The 14,133-nt window shown below is 45.6% G+C and overlaps 8 protein-coding genes across 8 annotated transcripts; 4 read left to right on the top strand and 4 right to left on the bottom strand. All coding sequences in view use genetic code 12, as the record gives it.

Annotated features, from left to right (window-relative positions):
* Window positions 1–582: 582 nt before the first annotated feature.
* Window positions 583–2,502, top strand: CJI96_0005135 (uncharacterized protein; the record flags this gene model as incomplete). The annotated part of the gene is made up of 1 exon (XM_029034155.2): window positions 583–2,502. The coding sequence occupies one exon, from the start codon at window positions 583–585 to the stop codon at window positions 2,500–2,502; it is 1,920 nt and encodes a 639-aa protein (XP_028891718.2).
* A 388-nt stretch (window positions 2,503–2,890) lies between these two features.
* Window positions 2,891–3,925, top strand: SUA71 (transcription factor TFIIB; the record flags this gene model as incomplete). Its single annotated transcript, XM_054702293.1, has 2 exons — window positions 2,891–3,494; window positions 3,666–3,925. The coding sequence occupies 2 exons, from the start codon at window positions 2,891–2,893 to the stop codon at window positions 3,923–3,925; spliced, it is 864 nt and encodes a 287-aa protein (XP_054558268.1).
* Window positions 3,926–4,227: 302 nt separating this feature from the next.
* On the bottom strand, window positions 4,228–4,572 carry CJI96_0005133 (uncharacterized protein; the record flags this gene model as incomplete). The annotated part of the gene is made up of 1 exon (XM_029034153.2): window positions 4,228–4,572. The coding sequence occupies one exon, from the start codon at window positions 4,570–4,572 to the stop codon at window positions 4,228–4,230; it is 345 nt and encodes a 114-aa protein (XP_028891716.2).
* A 629-nt stretch (window positions 4,573–5,201) lies between these two features.
* Window positions 5,202–6,590, bottom strand: CJI96_0005132 (uncharacterized protein; the record flags this gene model as incomplete). The annotated part of the gene is made up of 1 exon (XM_029034152.1): window positions 5,202–6,590. The coding sequence occupies one exon, from the start codon at window positions 6,588–6,590 to the stop codon at window positions 5,202–5,204; it is 1,389 nt and encodes a 462-aa protein (XP_028891715.1).
* A 355-nt stretch (window positions 6,591–6,945) lies between these two features.
* Window positions 6,946–8,025, bottom strand: CJI96_0005131 (uncharacterized protein; the record flags this gene model as incomplete). Its single annotated transcript, XM_029034151.2, has 1 exon — window positions 6,946–8,025. The coding sequence occupies one exon, from the start codon at window positions 8,023–8,025 to the stop codon at window positions 6,946–6,948; it is 1,080 nt and encodes a 359-aa protein (XP_028891714.2).
* Window positions 8,026–8,405: 380 nt separating this feature from the next.
* CJI96_0005130 (Zn(II)2Cys6 transcription factor domain-containing protein) lies at window positions 8,406–9,812 on the bottom strand (the record flags this gene model as incomplete). The annotated part of the gene is made up of 1 exon (XM_029034150.2): window positions 8,406–9,812. One exon carries the CDS (start codon window positions 9,810–9,812, stop codon window positions 8,406–8,408), a length of 1,407 nt encoding a protein of 468 aa, XP_028891713.2.
* A 1,006-nt stretch (window positions 9,813–10,818) lies between these two features.
* VPS70 (putative zinc metalloprotease) lies at window positions 10,819–13,203 on the top strand (the record flags this gene model as incomplete). Its single annotated transcript, XM_029034149.2, has 1 exon — window positions 10,819–13,203. One exon carries the CDS (start codon window positions 10,819–10,821, stop codon window positions 13,201–13,203), a length of 2,385 nt encoding a protein of 794 aa, XP_028891712.2.
* Window positions 13,204–13,412: 209 nt separating this feature from the next.
* On the top strand, window positions 13,413–14,126 carry CJI96_0005128 (uncharacterized protein; the record flags this gene model as incomplete). The annotated part of the gene is made up of 1 exon (XM_029034148.2): window positions 13,413–14,126. The coding sequence occupies one exon, from the start codon at window positions 13,413–13,415 to the stop codon at window positions 14,124–14,126; it is 714 nt and encodes a 237-aa protein (XP_028891711.2).
* Between the last annotated feature and the right edge of the window lie 7 nt (window positions 14,127–14,133).

Here is a 14,133-nt window from a genome sequence, read left to right as displayed (position 1 = left end):
CTTCGTTCAGTTACGTATTGCTACCACCTAGAAACCCAGACACCACCTAAGAAACCCAGACACCACCTAAGAAACCCAGACACCACCTAGAAAACCCCAGACACCACCTAAGAAACCCAGACACCACCTAAGAAACCCAGACACCACCTAAGAAACCCAGACACCACCTAAGAAACCCAGACACCACCTAAGAAACCCAGACACCACCTAAGAAACCCAGACACCACCTAAGAAACCCAGACACCACCTAAGAAACCCAGACACCACCTAAGAAAACCCAGACACCACCTAAGACACCACCTAAGAAAACCCAGACACCACCTAAGAAACCCAGACACCACCTAAAGAAACCCCAGACACCACCTAGAAACCCAGACACCACCTAAGTCAACTCCTTCTTTAGAAAAAATATGCCAATTTGAAAGTGACAACAGGGAAATGTCCATGCAGCCCCATTCAGGGTCAATGGCGGAGTACGCTGATAGGGTGCTTCATTGTGAATACAATCCGGCTCTCGGTCTTTACCCCCCACGTTCCGAAATATAAAGCATCAGCAATTGCGTGTAATTCAGCTGGCAAAACATGGTGAAGGGAGCGATTGAGGAGTCGAAAAAGACTTCTGGTCAAAATGATTCAAAAGATCACACATCTCTGGATGAGATCAGTGAAAAGCGTGCAGACTTGACAAATCAAAAGCTGGTTAACCACCTCTCCAAGATCGATGGATCCAGTTTTCATACCGGCGACGAGAAGTTCATTAAGGATAGAGGGGTCTATCGAGTGGAAGCCCTCAAGGATGTCCTATACACTCACGAGAAAGGTCTTCGGATGAGATGGATATTGGGTATTTCAATTCTTTTGTGTTCTTGGGCTATCTCTCTAGACTGGTCTGTTACGAGCAGCATCCAGCCCTGGGCGACTTCGGCATTTAAAGAGCATTCTCTAGGGCTAGGTGCTCTTGCAATCGCCCAGCAAATCATCACTGCTATTTCAAAACCCGTGTGGGCGCAGATCGCCAATATCGTCTCCCGTCCAACCACATACTTTATTTCCATTGTCTTTTATACACTTGGGTACATTATTGTGGCTTCAAGCCACACGATCTCTGCCTATATCGTTGGTGCTGCTTTTTCCTCCGCAGGAAATTCCGGGATTCAGTTCCTCAATAGCATCATAGTTGCTGATATGACTCCTTTAAAGTGGAGGGGCCTCGCCACATCAGCCTTGAGCACACCTTTCATCATCAATACTTGGTACGCAGGTTACATTGTCCTGGATTTGGGTCCAAGTGATTGGAGGTGGGGATATGGTATGTTTTGCGTAATTCTTCCCGTGGTACTTTCTCCCGCTGCAATTATCATGTTTGTGTTTGAAAGTCGGGCACATAGAGGTCTTGATCAGGAGGGCCTTGCTCAGTATAAACGAGACTTGGGCTTCAAAAAGAATTGGAAAAAGCTTTTATGGAGGGTAGCGGTCGAAGTTGACATCTTCGGCTTGTTACTTCTAGGTTTTGGATTTTCATTGGTATTGTTGCCCTTCTCTTTGTACCAGAATGCCGACAATCAGTGGAAAAATCCGAGCTTGATTGCGATGTTTATCGTGGGTGGAATCTTTTTGATAGTATTCATTTTTTTCGAGTTTTACTTTGCGCCATTCCCTATCCTTCCCAAGAGGTGTTTGAATCGAACGCTTGTGGCTTCTGTGACGATCGATTTTATGTATCAATTTGCTGGTAACATTCCATTGGTGTACCTCTCTTCATACGCTTGGATTGTAAGAGATTGGGATAACGAGCACTGGACTTACTTCAACAACACCTTGACCATGGGATTGTGCGTATTTGGAGTCGTTGCTGGTATACTCATGCGATTGACCCATAGATTCAAAATATACCAGTACTTTGGCGTCATAATGGCCATCCTAGGATCTGCGATCATGCTCGATGGTAGAACAGCAAGTGATAAAACTGTCACCCTAGTGTGGGCCAGTCTTCTTGATGGTATCGGAGGTGGCTTTTGTGTTCCTGCTTCGCAAGTTGCCCTTCAAGCCTCCATCCCTCATAGAGATATGGCAATATCTGTGTCTATATTGAGTTTGACATCCTCAATTGGATCTTCGATTGGGTCTGCAATCTCCACTGCCATTTGGCAAGGAAAAATGGAATCAGCGTTGAGGAAGTACATGCCTGCAAGTGTTTCAGATGACCAGGTAATTACATTCTTCAAGGATATAACCACTCTTCGTCAGTACGATTTTCACAGTGACGTCAGACAAGCAGGAATACGAGCTTACAGAGACGTGAACTGGTATTTCTATGTGATAGCTACTGCTTTGCAAGTGATACGTCTCATTGCGGTGTTTTTCCAAAGAAACTATTACCTAGGTGATTCAAACAATGCAGTTGAGGACGAGAACGGAAATCCGATTCCCGTGGAGGAACAGGTGGTCAAGAAAAGTGGTCAAAGGAGCTGGAAGAAGATCTTGCTCAATATTGGCGAGTAGAATCTCTTTTTGAATTACTCAATTGGGACATGTCTTACTGTAATTACTTGTAACTCACTTTCGAAAATTTAGTCTTTTGACTGCAACTAATCAAGGAATTGAGATAAATTTCCAAAGCATGGTGGTACCGAATAATGTCTTTTAAGATTGTCGGCCCTTGTCTGGCGTGTAATAAATGCTAGTAACGACAGTTTATGGAATAAGATGGAATAGCGAGGGTCGTGCGCGGCCCGAAACAACCATTAGTAAGGAGGTCGAACAGCTGAGTAACAGATCCAAGAATAGGATCAAACGAAAAAGAAGTACTCCCCACGTACACCTTCTTTTTCATCCTCTCTTCATCTGCCGCACACACTCAGTCGTTACAGCGTTTCTGGTGACTCTCAAAATGGACTCCCTGGCGCTTAAGCTGGAGGAGCCTTTCAAGGGTCCAAACTTGAATGTTACCCTCATGTGTCCCGACTGCAAGACGTTCCCACCTAATCTTATTGAGAGATTCAGTGAGGGTGATATAGTCTGCGGTGATTGCGGATTTGTCCTTAGCGACCGTGTTGTGGACACTAGGTCTGAATGGAGAACATTCAGTAACGACGATCAAAACGGAGACGATCCGAGCCGTGTGGGTGACGCCGGAAATCCTCTTTTGGACACAGAGAATCTCTCCACGATGATTTCGTACGTACCTGAAAACGTCAAGACCGGACGTGATTTGAATAGAGCTCAAGCGAAGTCGTTGGTGGATAAGAAGGACAACGCTTTGTTGGCTGCCTTCACCAAGATTTCGCAGATGTGTGATGCCATCCAGCTACCGAAAAGTGTCGTTGACATAGCCAAAGAAGTGTACAAGCTTGTCTATGAGGAACGCCAGCTTAAGGGAAAGTCACAGGAATCTATCATGGCTGCAGCCATTTACTTGGGCTGCAAGATGGCCAAATTATCAAGATCACTCAAAGAGATTTGGGCTCTCACGAATGTGCCCATAAAGACGACAGGTAAGGTCTTCAAAATTGTCATGGCAATCTTGAGGGAGAAAAGTCATGCAGACCCTAACGCTTACTCCTTCATTAGAGATAGTGAGCAGTCCATACTGGCATCATCGGATGTTTTGATCAGAAGATTCTGTTCTCATCTAGGTTTGAGTATGGATGTTACTAACGCTGCAGAGTCCATCGCACGTAAATGTTCCGAAGAGGGCATCTTGGCAGGTAGATCGCCCATCACTGTTGCCGCAACCGTGATTTATTTTGCTTGTTTGCTTTTCGATGCCCAGGTTACTCCTGCAAAGATCGGCAGCAAGACAGGTGTCAGTGACGGTACCATAAAAACTGCATTCAAGGTTGCGTGCAAGGATAAGGATAAGTTGGTGGATCCCAAATGGATCGAGAGTGGTAAGGCAAAGCTTGATAATTTGCCGCAGAGCTAGGTGTAGCAAGCGTGGCATCCAATAATCTTTTAGATTGATTTCTTTCATCGTCATTCAACTGAAAAAGGCGATAGCACAGCGGAAAAGAAAATTACAGTAGGTGTTTTTACATAATTAAGGGTTAAAAGATATTGCATTGACGTACAAACTTTTCCTATATACTCCGAGATAAGACTACAAACCGTACACCTGTTGAATCACTTTCCCAATGGCAAAACGGTTCCTTACCCCAAATATGACGACCAAGCTAACGAAAGCCACATGAACAACATGAATGAAGCTGAGCCTAACCAAAAACTTCATTAGGCCTGGAACAGGGCTCGTATAATGGGCCTGCGATCCACTGTAACAATGACAGTCTCATCTTCGTTGAAGCTATCCTGTAAGGATTTCTGCAAATCCACAACATCAAAAAACGTATCCGCCCTGACACCCCTTATGGCGAAGGGCTTTTCTTGTGGAAACTTCTTTTGATAGTGATGGACGGCAGTCTCAGCAGCTTCGATTAATGTGAGCTTGCCATCCACATTGACTTTGACACCGTATCCGTGTCGGTAGACCTTCGATGGATTGTATGAGTTACTTTGGATATCGTATCCAGTCGAAGGCTTGTCGTTTTCAGATACAATGAGGAACTTGTAGGCCATCTTTATTACCAAGAAAATGATAGATTGAATCTTTGAAATAATTTCATGGCTAACACTAGTTATACTTTCTTTCATTCAGCATGTGCTTCGAAGACAATGCGGACATAACGAACGGCGATAAGCCTCTGATAGGAATGGTCAGAAATCTTTTAGTTGGCCGTTTTTGGCCGTTTATCATGTTCATACAGCTTCATCGACCCAGTAATGACTCGTATGCTCGAGGACATCCTCGGTACTTGTTACATTGACCCCAGTGATTGTTGCAGTTCGTCAGGAACAATGAGCGCTCACAATTATAGGCAAAAAGATACGAAAAAAACAACGTAGGAAATTACAAAAAAAAAAAGTTTAAAATGATTTGCTCAAACATCTGAGAATTCAATAGTCTCAGGATCCAGGTGTCATTGTGCTCATCTGATTTGGAGTGTCGGCCCCATTGTGAGAAGAATCGTACTCTCAAATAAAAACAAAATGAGCCAAGCGATTGAAGCCTGACGCAGGTACAGCAAAATAGAAAAAAAGAGTCAGAAAGAGACGCGAATCTACGAGAGGATTATGTTCACTATTGATAACGAAATTAAACTTATGCTATCTTTATTCTACATTAATGAATTTTAGTTCGTGAGTCATTAATTAACTTTGTAGGAGTCAGGCACCGATTCCTCATCTATCGAATCTTCTCTGCGTATGTCACGAATCTGCAACCGTCTCATCACAATGGCCAACATAATGCTAGCCGTTGTGGTACCTATCATGGCCCACTTACCTCTAGTAAAGTAGGGTGCAGTAGAGGCCCCGTAAAACAAAATCAGCCACCATGCGTTCACAGCATTGCTAAACATATTCATCGAGGCTAACACTACCGCTCGCTCCTCAAGGTCGTTGTAGCATACAACGTTGGCCCATGCAAAGAACACTGGTTGGCCAGCATAGGAAAAGCCACTCAAGTAGTGAGCAACGAACACGTAGACAGTGGAAAGCGGTCGAGCGAGAAGCAACACCGTGGATATTATCATGATGACGCCAATGAGAATAGCAGCTCTGTAGTGGTGCTTTGCATTGGTCGCATCTATGTACCAACAGCAGCAAAAGTTGGCTAAAACACCAACCGCGTACACACCCATTGGGTAGTGGTTTCGCTGCGGGACAGTGTAGTCGAAGTATTGAAGCCAAAGAGCAAAGAGCGAGTTGCTGGCGTAGGACTCATTCTCACCGCCAAGCACCCAAAAGAAGGAGAATAACCACCAGTGCCATCTGGATACAACCCGCTTGAATATCGACCAGTCAAACGTGGTTTTGGGTCGTTTCTTGAGTCTGGAGATAGCCAACAACTTCTCCTGCTCACTAAAATAAAAAGCTTTGCTTGTTTCCGGGGTATCAGGAAAGCAGAAGAATCCATAAACGGAAATTGGCACTGTGATGAGGAAGTCGATAATGAACAACCAGCGCCAACCGGCAAGACCAGCCACATCATCCATATTCTCGTATATCGCCGCTTGCATTGTCAGCGAGAAAATATTGCCAATGAGCCCAGCCGATGTGAACACAGCCGTTCTTTTCCCAAGCTCAGTTTCAGTGTACCAAGACGCCAATAGAAGATGACACCCACTAAACGTCAGAGCCTCGAGCATTGCTTGAAAGAGACGAATGGCACATAATGCCTTGTAGCTATGCACCCAGGCCATGGCAAATGTCAAGAACCCCCATGCGAGAGAACAAAACGAAAGCCATATACGAGGTCGTATTCGAAGCAAAATCAAGTTGTGTGGGATAAGCGCCACGATGTAGCCGACATTGAAACACGTGTTGATGATATTAAACTCATCTTTGTGCATTGAGAGGTCCTCTTTCATACCACTCACGTAGGCATTGCTCAAGTTGAGTCTGTCCAAGTAATTCACCCAGTAGAGGAGACATGCGAACGAAAGCACAAACCAGTCGATTTTCACGAGTAGTCTGGCCTCCACGGGGTTAGCTGGCTTGGCTCCCCACACGAAGTTTCTTGTTTTTGTTAGCATCAGGCTGCTTCCATTGAGGGCGTAATTGGAGACGCTACAACAGTGTAAAGTAGTAGTGGATGTTGAGAAAGTGCGAGATCAAGGGTGCAAGAGTCACCAAGAGGTAGTCTGAGGAATATGGATAGCACTATATAGTGTTATATTATCGTTGTTAGGAGATTCTAAAAAACGAAATGAGATTGAAAAAAAAAAAAAAAAAAAAAAATTTGAGAAGAGGATGCTTTGAAGCTACCGTTCTCAATTTAGTGGCAGAGCATTGCATAACCCAACAAATGGCTGCGAAATGTTGCGTCAAAAAGGAAGAGACAAATCAAAGAAGTTTTCATCCATATATTTACTCAAACATTATGTCTTGCTACTCCTTCCGCTGAGCGTCATACTTCAACACGGCATTCAACATCACCTCAAACCCTTCGTGAACTTGCTCGGGAGTGCTATATTCCTCGGGATTGTGGGACACACCGTCTCTCGAAGGAATGAAGATCATGGCCGTGGGACATTTGAGCGCCGTGAGACCGCTGTCGTGGCCAGCACCACTGACAATTGGCAAGGTCTGGTCTTCGCCATAGAGCTCGATGGCCGCTTCTTTGATACACTTCTTACACTCTTCGTCAAAATGTACAGCTCTCTGGTGGAGGAGCTCGTTCAACTCGAAGCTTAGCCTGACCCCACTTTCTTTCATAATCTGATCCATGGCATTCTGAATCTCCTCATACATAAGGTTGAGTTTGTTATCGTCTGGGTTTCTCATATCGACGATAAACTTCACATCCTGTGGAATGACATTCACCACTGCTGGTTGCAATTCCATGATCCCCACGCTGCAAAGACCATCATACTTCTGTGCTATCTCGTTGCCTCTGATAACAATTTTAGACGCTGCAAGAAGGGCATCACTTCTGCTCCTTAAGGGCGTAGTACCAGTATGTTGAGCTTTTCCTTTTACTTTCACCTCAAACCACCTCAATGCTTGGATACCTTGCACGAGACCAATTTTTTTGGCTGTCTCCTCCAAGATTGGACCTTGCTCAATGTGAAGCTCAAAATGCGCTGCCAAAGGGTTAGCTTCGTAAGAGCACTCGACGTCTCCCATATACCCGATTCTTTCTAGCTCCTCTTTGACTGAGACGGGCTTTGCGTCTGTCACGCTCCTCAACTGGTAAATGTCGTCTTTCTTATGGGTTCCAGCCCATACTGAAGATGACATCATGCTGACAGGAAATCTGGCCCCTTCCTCGTTGGTCCAGTTAACTACACACACAGGGTAGTTGGGAACGAAGTTGTTCTCCTTGAAAGTTCTCAAAACTTCAAGGCCAGTCAAGACTCCCAAGACACCATCATATCGACCGCCAGTTGGCTGTGTATCCAAGTGGGAGCCGATTCCCGTTGGAAAACCTTGGTTCTTTCCGGGGTAGATTGCAAAAATGTTACCCATTTTGTCAATTACAATCTTACATCCAAGCTTTTGGTTTCCTCCACAAACCAGTCTCTAACATTTTTGTCCAAGTCAGATAAGGCAAGTCTGCAAACACCGGTTTCTGTTTCCTGGGGACCCCATCTACCTTTGGCACCAAACTGAGCAGTTTCATGAATGTTGGCCAACAAGCGACCCTCTTTGATGGCAAGGCCTGATGTCGCTTTAATTGAGGTCTTGGTAAGTGTAGAAATTGACATTGTTGGCTAGTGATAACGTCAAATCTGGGGTATCTTATATACTCCGAAAGGCTCGGGTTACCAGATTAGGAAAGTGTCATTGCGAGATTACAAGCGGTGCGCCGGTCAAATATAGTCACTCTAGAAGACGGGGAAAAAAGCTTATTCGCAAATTTTGGATAAAGCATTGGTATCGATGAGGAGATCGAAAGGTTCGTCTCCTGTGTAAATCTCCCAAAGTCCCACTAAGAACTTGTAAACTCGATCTATAAGATGCGACCCTGAGCGAGCCATCAACTTTTGGAGGGTCTGAACGAAAACTCGACGGTCTCTCTCTGTTGTGGAGGCGCTAGCACCAATAAAAGAAGACCAGATTGGGAGTATCACATTACTATTGGCGTTGTTGATTATAGCCACTGTAGCGTTAATCTGTGGTTGCACGAAACTTGCTCGCAAATCAGGACAAATGATTTTCTTTAGTAGAATGATTGAGGTTAGAAGAACGACTTTGGTCACTGTTAGAGTGTCGAAAACCAGTACTGATTCAGGAATGAGCGAATCCAGCATTTGTAGGCACGTTTCAGCCAGGTGAAGAAGCTCGATGTGGAGGTGCTTTTCATGGTCAAGAAGCGGAACATTCATGCGACACAGCCAGCTTGCTTTTGCTGCAATCTGAAAGGCCATTATCGACAAGCGACTAAATTGTGGGTGGGAATCTTCCTGGCAAAGGCCCAAAAATACATCGTGGAAACTAAAAAATAGATCAAACGGGTTGGGTATTAGGGCTTGGATTTTGTCCCTCTCACAAAACATGATGGTGAGACTGTAGTTGAACAAAAAGTTTTCAATTAAAACTCTCTGAAGAGCAGAGATCTTGGCTTGGCCTTGTAAGATCCCCTTGATGAACAATTCGTAGGCAGCGTTCATGTGAAGAGCGCATTTTGAAGCGTTACAGCCGTCCGGGTCTCGAAGACTAAGCGTCTGCAATACCTGGATGGCCAAAAACACCCATTCCTGATCGAACTTGCCTCTCTTAATTGTTTTGATAAACAGAGTTATGGCATCAACGTACCTGCTGGTGGCAATAGGGCGGAAATTGTTATCGTCGAAAGCTACGAGGAAGGCACCACAAGCGATGGAGACCTGGCGAAGAAGATCCAGCTTCTCTGCCACCGAATGCACCAAACTTTGTGTCAGCACCTTGTGAGTGTAATGAGGCTGGGCTATCGAGGGGAGAAATCGTTCGGCAAATTGAAGAAGAAAGAGGGTGTCAATTTGCATGGTCATAGAGACCTTGGGGGCAATGAAGGTGTTTTGCACTGGTTTAGCATTTGAGTAACTCTGCACCACAAGGGCTGAGCCCTCTTTATGAGGCGGCTGGGGCCATTGGCAATCAAGCTTGCGGGCGATACACTTGTTGCATCTATCCTTGGTTTCGTCGCATTTAATCTTTCGGCGTTTGCAGCTGAGGCAACCTGTCAGCGACCGCTTGTACGACTTGAGAGGCTTTTTCAGAATGATCATCAGGCCCTTGAGCTGAAGCACCCCTTGGTATTCCTTGTAGCCCATGGATGTGAGGGCTAGGAGTGGTTGGGGTGATGATTTATGCTCGGGTTACCCGAATGGGTAACGTCCAGTGCGCTAAGGATAAGGCTGGCCATCTTTGGGGCTAGAAGACACTGATGACACCAAGGAGGAGAAGAAAAAGGCATCTCTATAGCTTGTGCTTTCATTGAGAATTACCATGCTGTGGAATTGCGGTGCGTCATAATCCACGATATTCACACCTTCCAGGAAGTATCTAATGGGCAATCTCAATGGTGAACCTTGAACATTGAAACGTGAGGTTTCACATTCGAATGATCACCAAAGTGTGCTTATAGGGTTCATAAACAGCATTTTTTTGGCATCGAGCCACTTTATGGATCCAACGCTCTGTTGGTGCTCCTTTGTTGAAGGTCTTCAATGCACCGCGTTGCAAGTTTGAAAGGGTAGCTAGTAAGAAACTTAATTATTCTTTGAGAGAAGAGATAACATCGATATTTCTAAGCTCTTTTGGCTTCAGAATTGAACTAATCGAATTTAATTGTGCCTCAAACGTCCAACTATCTGACCGCATAGTCTGGCTCCCCACTTCGTGATCGTTGCCACCTCAGCGATTAAGCTGATTCAACAAATTTAAATGTCTTAGCACAGTGACCAATAGCTCCTTCTTTGACAATGAATTCCTCCAATAATCATATATATAGTTCAAGCATCAACGCTCGAGCTGAATCTCTCGTTTGCAGCCACTACAAAAAAAAACATGCAGCAAACATAAGCGAGAGCCACTCCTCACTTACTCAACGCTTGCGCCAAGGACACATCATACTGAAGGTAAAACAGTTGAGCTATTCAACTTGTAATCCACACGAATTTGAAGCTCCCTCGAGAAGAAAAGAAGCAGTGTTTTCTCTCTTTTGCCTACCCTTTTCTCGAAGCCCCTTGGTGCCGTCTGAAGTGCGGCTTTTGATATCGCGACCAAATTTCCACTCTATCTAGCATTACTACTTCTTCTTCTTACTACAACACTAAGATGGAGATGGAAAAAAACTATGTGGCCGCCACTCCGCGAAAGGGGTTGGCCCTGCGCATCCTCAAGTTCACCATTGTGTCGTTTGCAGTGTTTGTTTGTCTTTTGAAGATCAATTTTTCGCTTTTCTCCACGGAAAAGGTTGAAAACCCACGCGAGATCGTGTTGGGCGCCTTGGAGCAAAACTATGCCCGCAATTGGCTGCAAATTTATACAGCAGAGAAGCATTTGGCTGGTACCAACTACGGCTTGGTGGAGTTCACCAGAAGCAAGCTCGAGGAGTACGGCGCCAAGACTACCGTCGACGATTATGACGTGCTTTTGACCTACCCGGAAAGCCATGACTTGAATTTATTGGACAAGAAGGGTAAAGTGGTGTACAAGGCACCATTGAAGGAGGACGAAATTGAGGAGGACCGAACCTCTGTCGGAAACGATACGGTGCCTACCTTTTTGGGCTACGGAGCTAACGGCAATGTCACTGCCGAGTATGTGTATGTCAACTATGGAAGTGTCGAGGACTTTGCGTGGTTGAAGGAAAATGGCATCAGTGTCAAGGGCAAGATTGCTGTTGCTCGTTACGGAAACATCTTCCGTGGTCTCAAGGTGAAGTTTGCACAAGACAATGGTGCTGTAGGAGTCTTGATCTACACCGACCCTGCGGATGATGGCGAGGTGACCGAGGCAAACGGTTATAAACAGTATCCCAATGGCCCAGCCAGACACGAGAGCTCAGTGCAGAGAGGAAGCGCTCAATTCTTGGGTGGCGTTGGCGCTGCTCCTGGTGACCCCACTACCCCCGGGTACGCTTCCAAGAAAGGGGCTCCAAGAAACGACCCTCATAGCTCCATTGGCAAGATTCCTGTGCTTCCAATCTCTTATAGAGAAGTGAAGCCGATCTTGGCAAAGCTCAACGGCCACGGTATCAAGACACCCCAATCGTGGAAAGGTGGCTTGAAGGAGTTCGACTATACCACGGGTCCAAACCCTGATTCTTCCTTGAACTTGTACAGTAACCAGACTTTCGTGATCACCCCAATCTGGAACGTCTACGGTGAGTTTGAGGGTGAGAACAAGAACGAGGCCATTTTGATCGGAAATCATCGCGACGCATGGATTAAAGGCGGCGCTGGTGATCCAAATTCTGGCTCTGCTGTCTTGCTTGAAATTGCCAGAGCTCTTGGCCAGCTTAAGGACGCTGGCTACAAGTTCAAGAGGAGCATTATCTTGCAGAGCTGGGATGGTGAAGAATATGGCCTTGTGGGCTCGACTGAATACGGTGAATATGCTGCGAAGAGCTTACAGAAGGATGTTGTAGCTTACTACAATGTCGATGTCGCCGTCCAGGGCAAGATTCTCTCCTTGAGCGCTTCGCCTGTGTTGAACAAGGTGTTGAGAAAAATTGCCAGACTCTTGCCTTACCCTGAAAAAAACTCTGGCTCTCTCTACGATCACTTTAAAAAGGAGCTGGGCGATAAGATCATTAATTTGGGCTCGGGTTCGGACTACACCGTTTTCTTGGAGCATTTAGGGATCCCCTCTGTTGATATGAGCTTTAGAAGCGGAAAGAAAGATCCTATTTACCAATACCATTCAAACTATGACTCGTTTCATTGGATGGAGAAGTTCGGTGACCCAGGTTTCGTGTACCACAATTTGGCTGCCAAGTATATCGCACTTGTTGCCTTGGAGTTGTCCAGCCACAAGGTGATCGAGTTTTCCTTGGACGACTACGCTAAAGACTTGCTTAAGTATTTTAATGAGGTTAAAGAAATCATTCCCAAAGATTGGCTCGACAAGAAAGTTCCCCACCACTCTATTGCTGAATACTTGTCGAAGTATCCGGACATGGAAGCGGCTTCAGATGAAGCGTCACAATACAACTACCAGAATACCGACGTGTTTCCCTTCCCTGAATTGTTGGAGCCATACCAGTGCAGACACATGAGAACGATGTTGATGAGGAATGCAGACCACCACAAGAAGGCCACTTTCGGTGAGATCTTGAAGCACACGGAGCAGCAATTGGAAGACTTGGAGAAGAAAGCCTTGTTATTTGACACCGAGAGCGCCAGCTTGCAAGAGCGTTACGACAACAGAAAGAACTTGCACTGGTGGCAGAGAATCAAGCTTTACTTTGAGATCAAGCGTCAAAACAAACTTATCCAGTATTTTGAGAGAAACTTTTTGTACGAGGAGGGGCTCCACGAGAGACCTTGGTTCAAGCACATTGTGTTCGCGTCAGGTCGCTTCACTGGGTACGCTGGTCAAACATGGCCAGGTATTCGTGAGGCCGTTGAGGACAAAGACATCGAAAGAGCCGTTAAGTGGCTCGGTATAGCGGCAAAGTCCGCCAAAAAAGTCAGCACTGGATTATCTGTGGAGTAGGTATGACGTAAAGAATGTTGTTTTTCTTCTAGAAATGTGCTGTAGCCCGTATAGGAAAACATATTGCTTGTCGCTTATAGCTCGGTGCGGCCCAATCTGGAAATATGTAAACACGCAAATGACTCGCTTAAAAGCGACTCACAATCAAGTAATGGGAAAATTATCTATCATATTCAATAGAGCTAGCATCATCTCCTCACTTCATAAGCATGTCTCTATCACCATTATTCGTGGCACCTGTCGTACTACCCGCGGTTTTCGCCGCCAACTTAGGTGGGTTTGACACCGGAGGAAATTCTGACAACAATCCTGGAGATACGAATAATGGCAATGGAGGAAACGCTGAGGATGCCGGTAACACCCAGAATACGAAGGCAACGGCAAAAGCTGAAAACACCGTCAACACTGCTAATACTGCCAATACTGCTAATACCGCTAACACTGCCAACACCGCTAACACTGCCAACACCGCTAACACTGCCAACACCGCTAACACTGCAAACACCGCTAACACTGCAAACACCGCTAACACTGCAAACACCAATACAGCAAATACAGCTGCTACTGGCACCCAAACTGCAAATACACAGACTGGTACGCTCGACACCAAGCTCGAGACCAAGAACACGAAGGACGCTACTCAGACTCAGTCACCCACCGAAACCAAGTTGGAAACCACCGGCGGTTCTGTAACATTCAATAAGTGGGGCTTTACTGGATCTCAATCACGTTGGGAAGCCGTCACTAACACTGATTCCTTATCAGGTTCTCAATCTGAAAGCAAGTCGCATACCGCTTCGATTCTGGGTAACAAGACCTCCGGAGCAATGAGAGTTGGCGGAGGTGCTTTAGATGTCAGTTGGAAGAAGACTGTGCTTGTGGGCGTCATTGCTGCATTGACCTTGGGACTTCACTCCCTTTAGATTATCG

Source organism: Candidozyma auris, chromosome 6, assembly GCF_003013715.1.
Source record: "Candidozyma auris chromosome 6, complete sequence".
Lineage (NCBI taxonomy): Eukaryota > Fungi > Ascomycota > Pichiomycetes > Serinales > Metschnikowiaceae > Candidozyma > Candidozyma auris.
The sequence above is the reverse complement of the archived record's forward strand: the minus strand, read 5'-3'. Positions and strand labels throughout refer to the sequence as shown.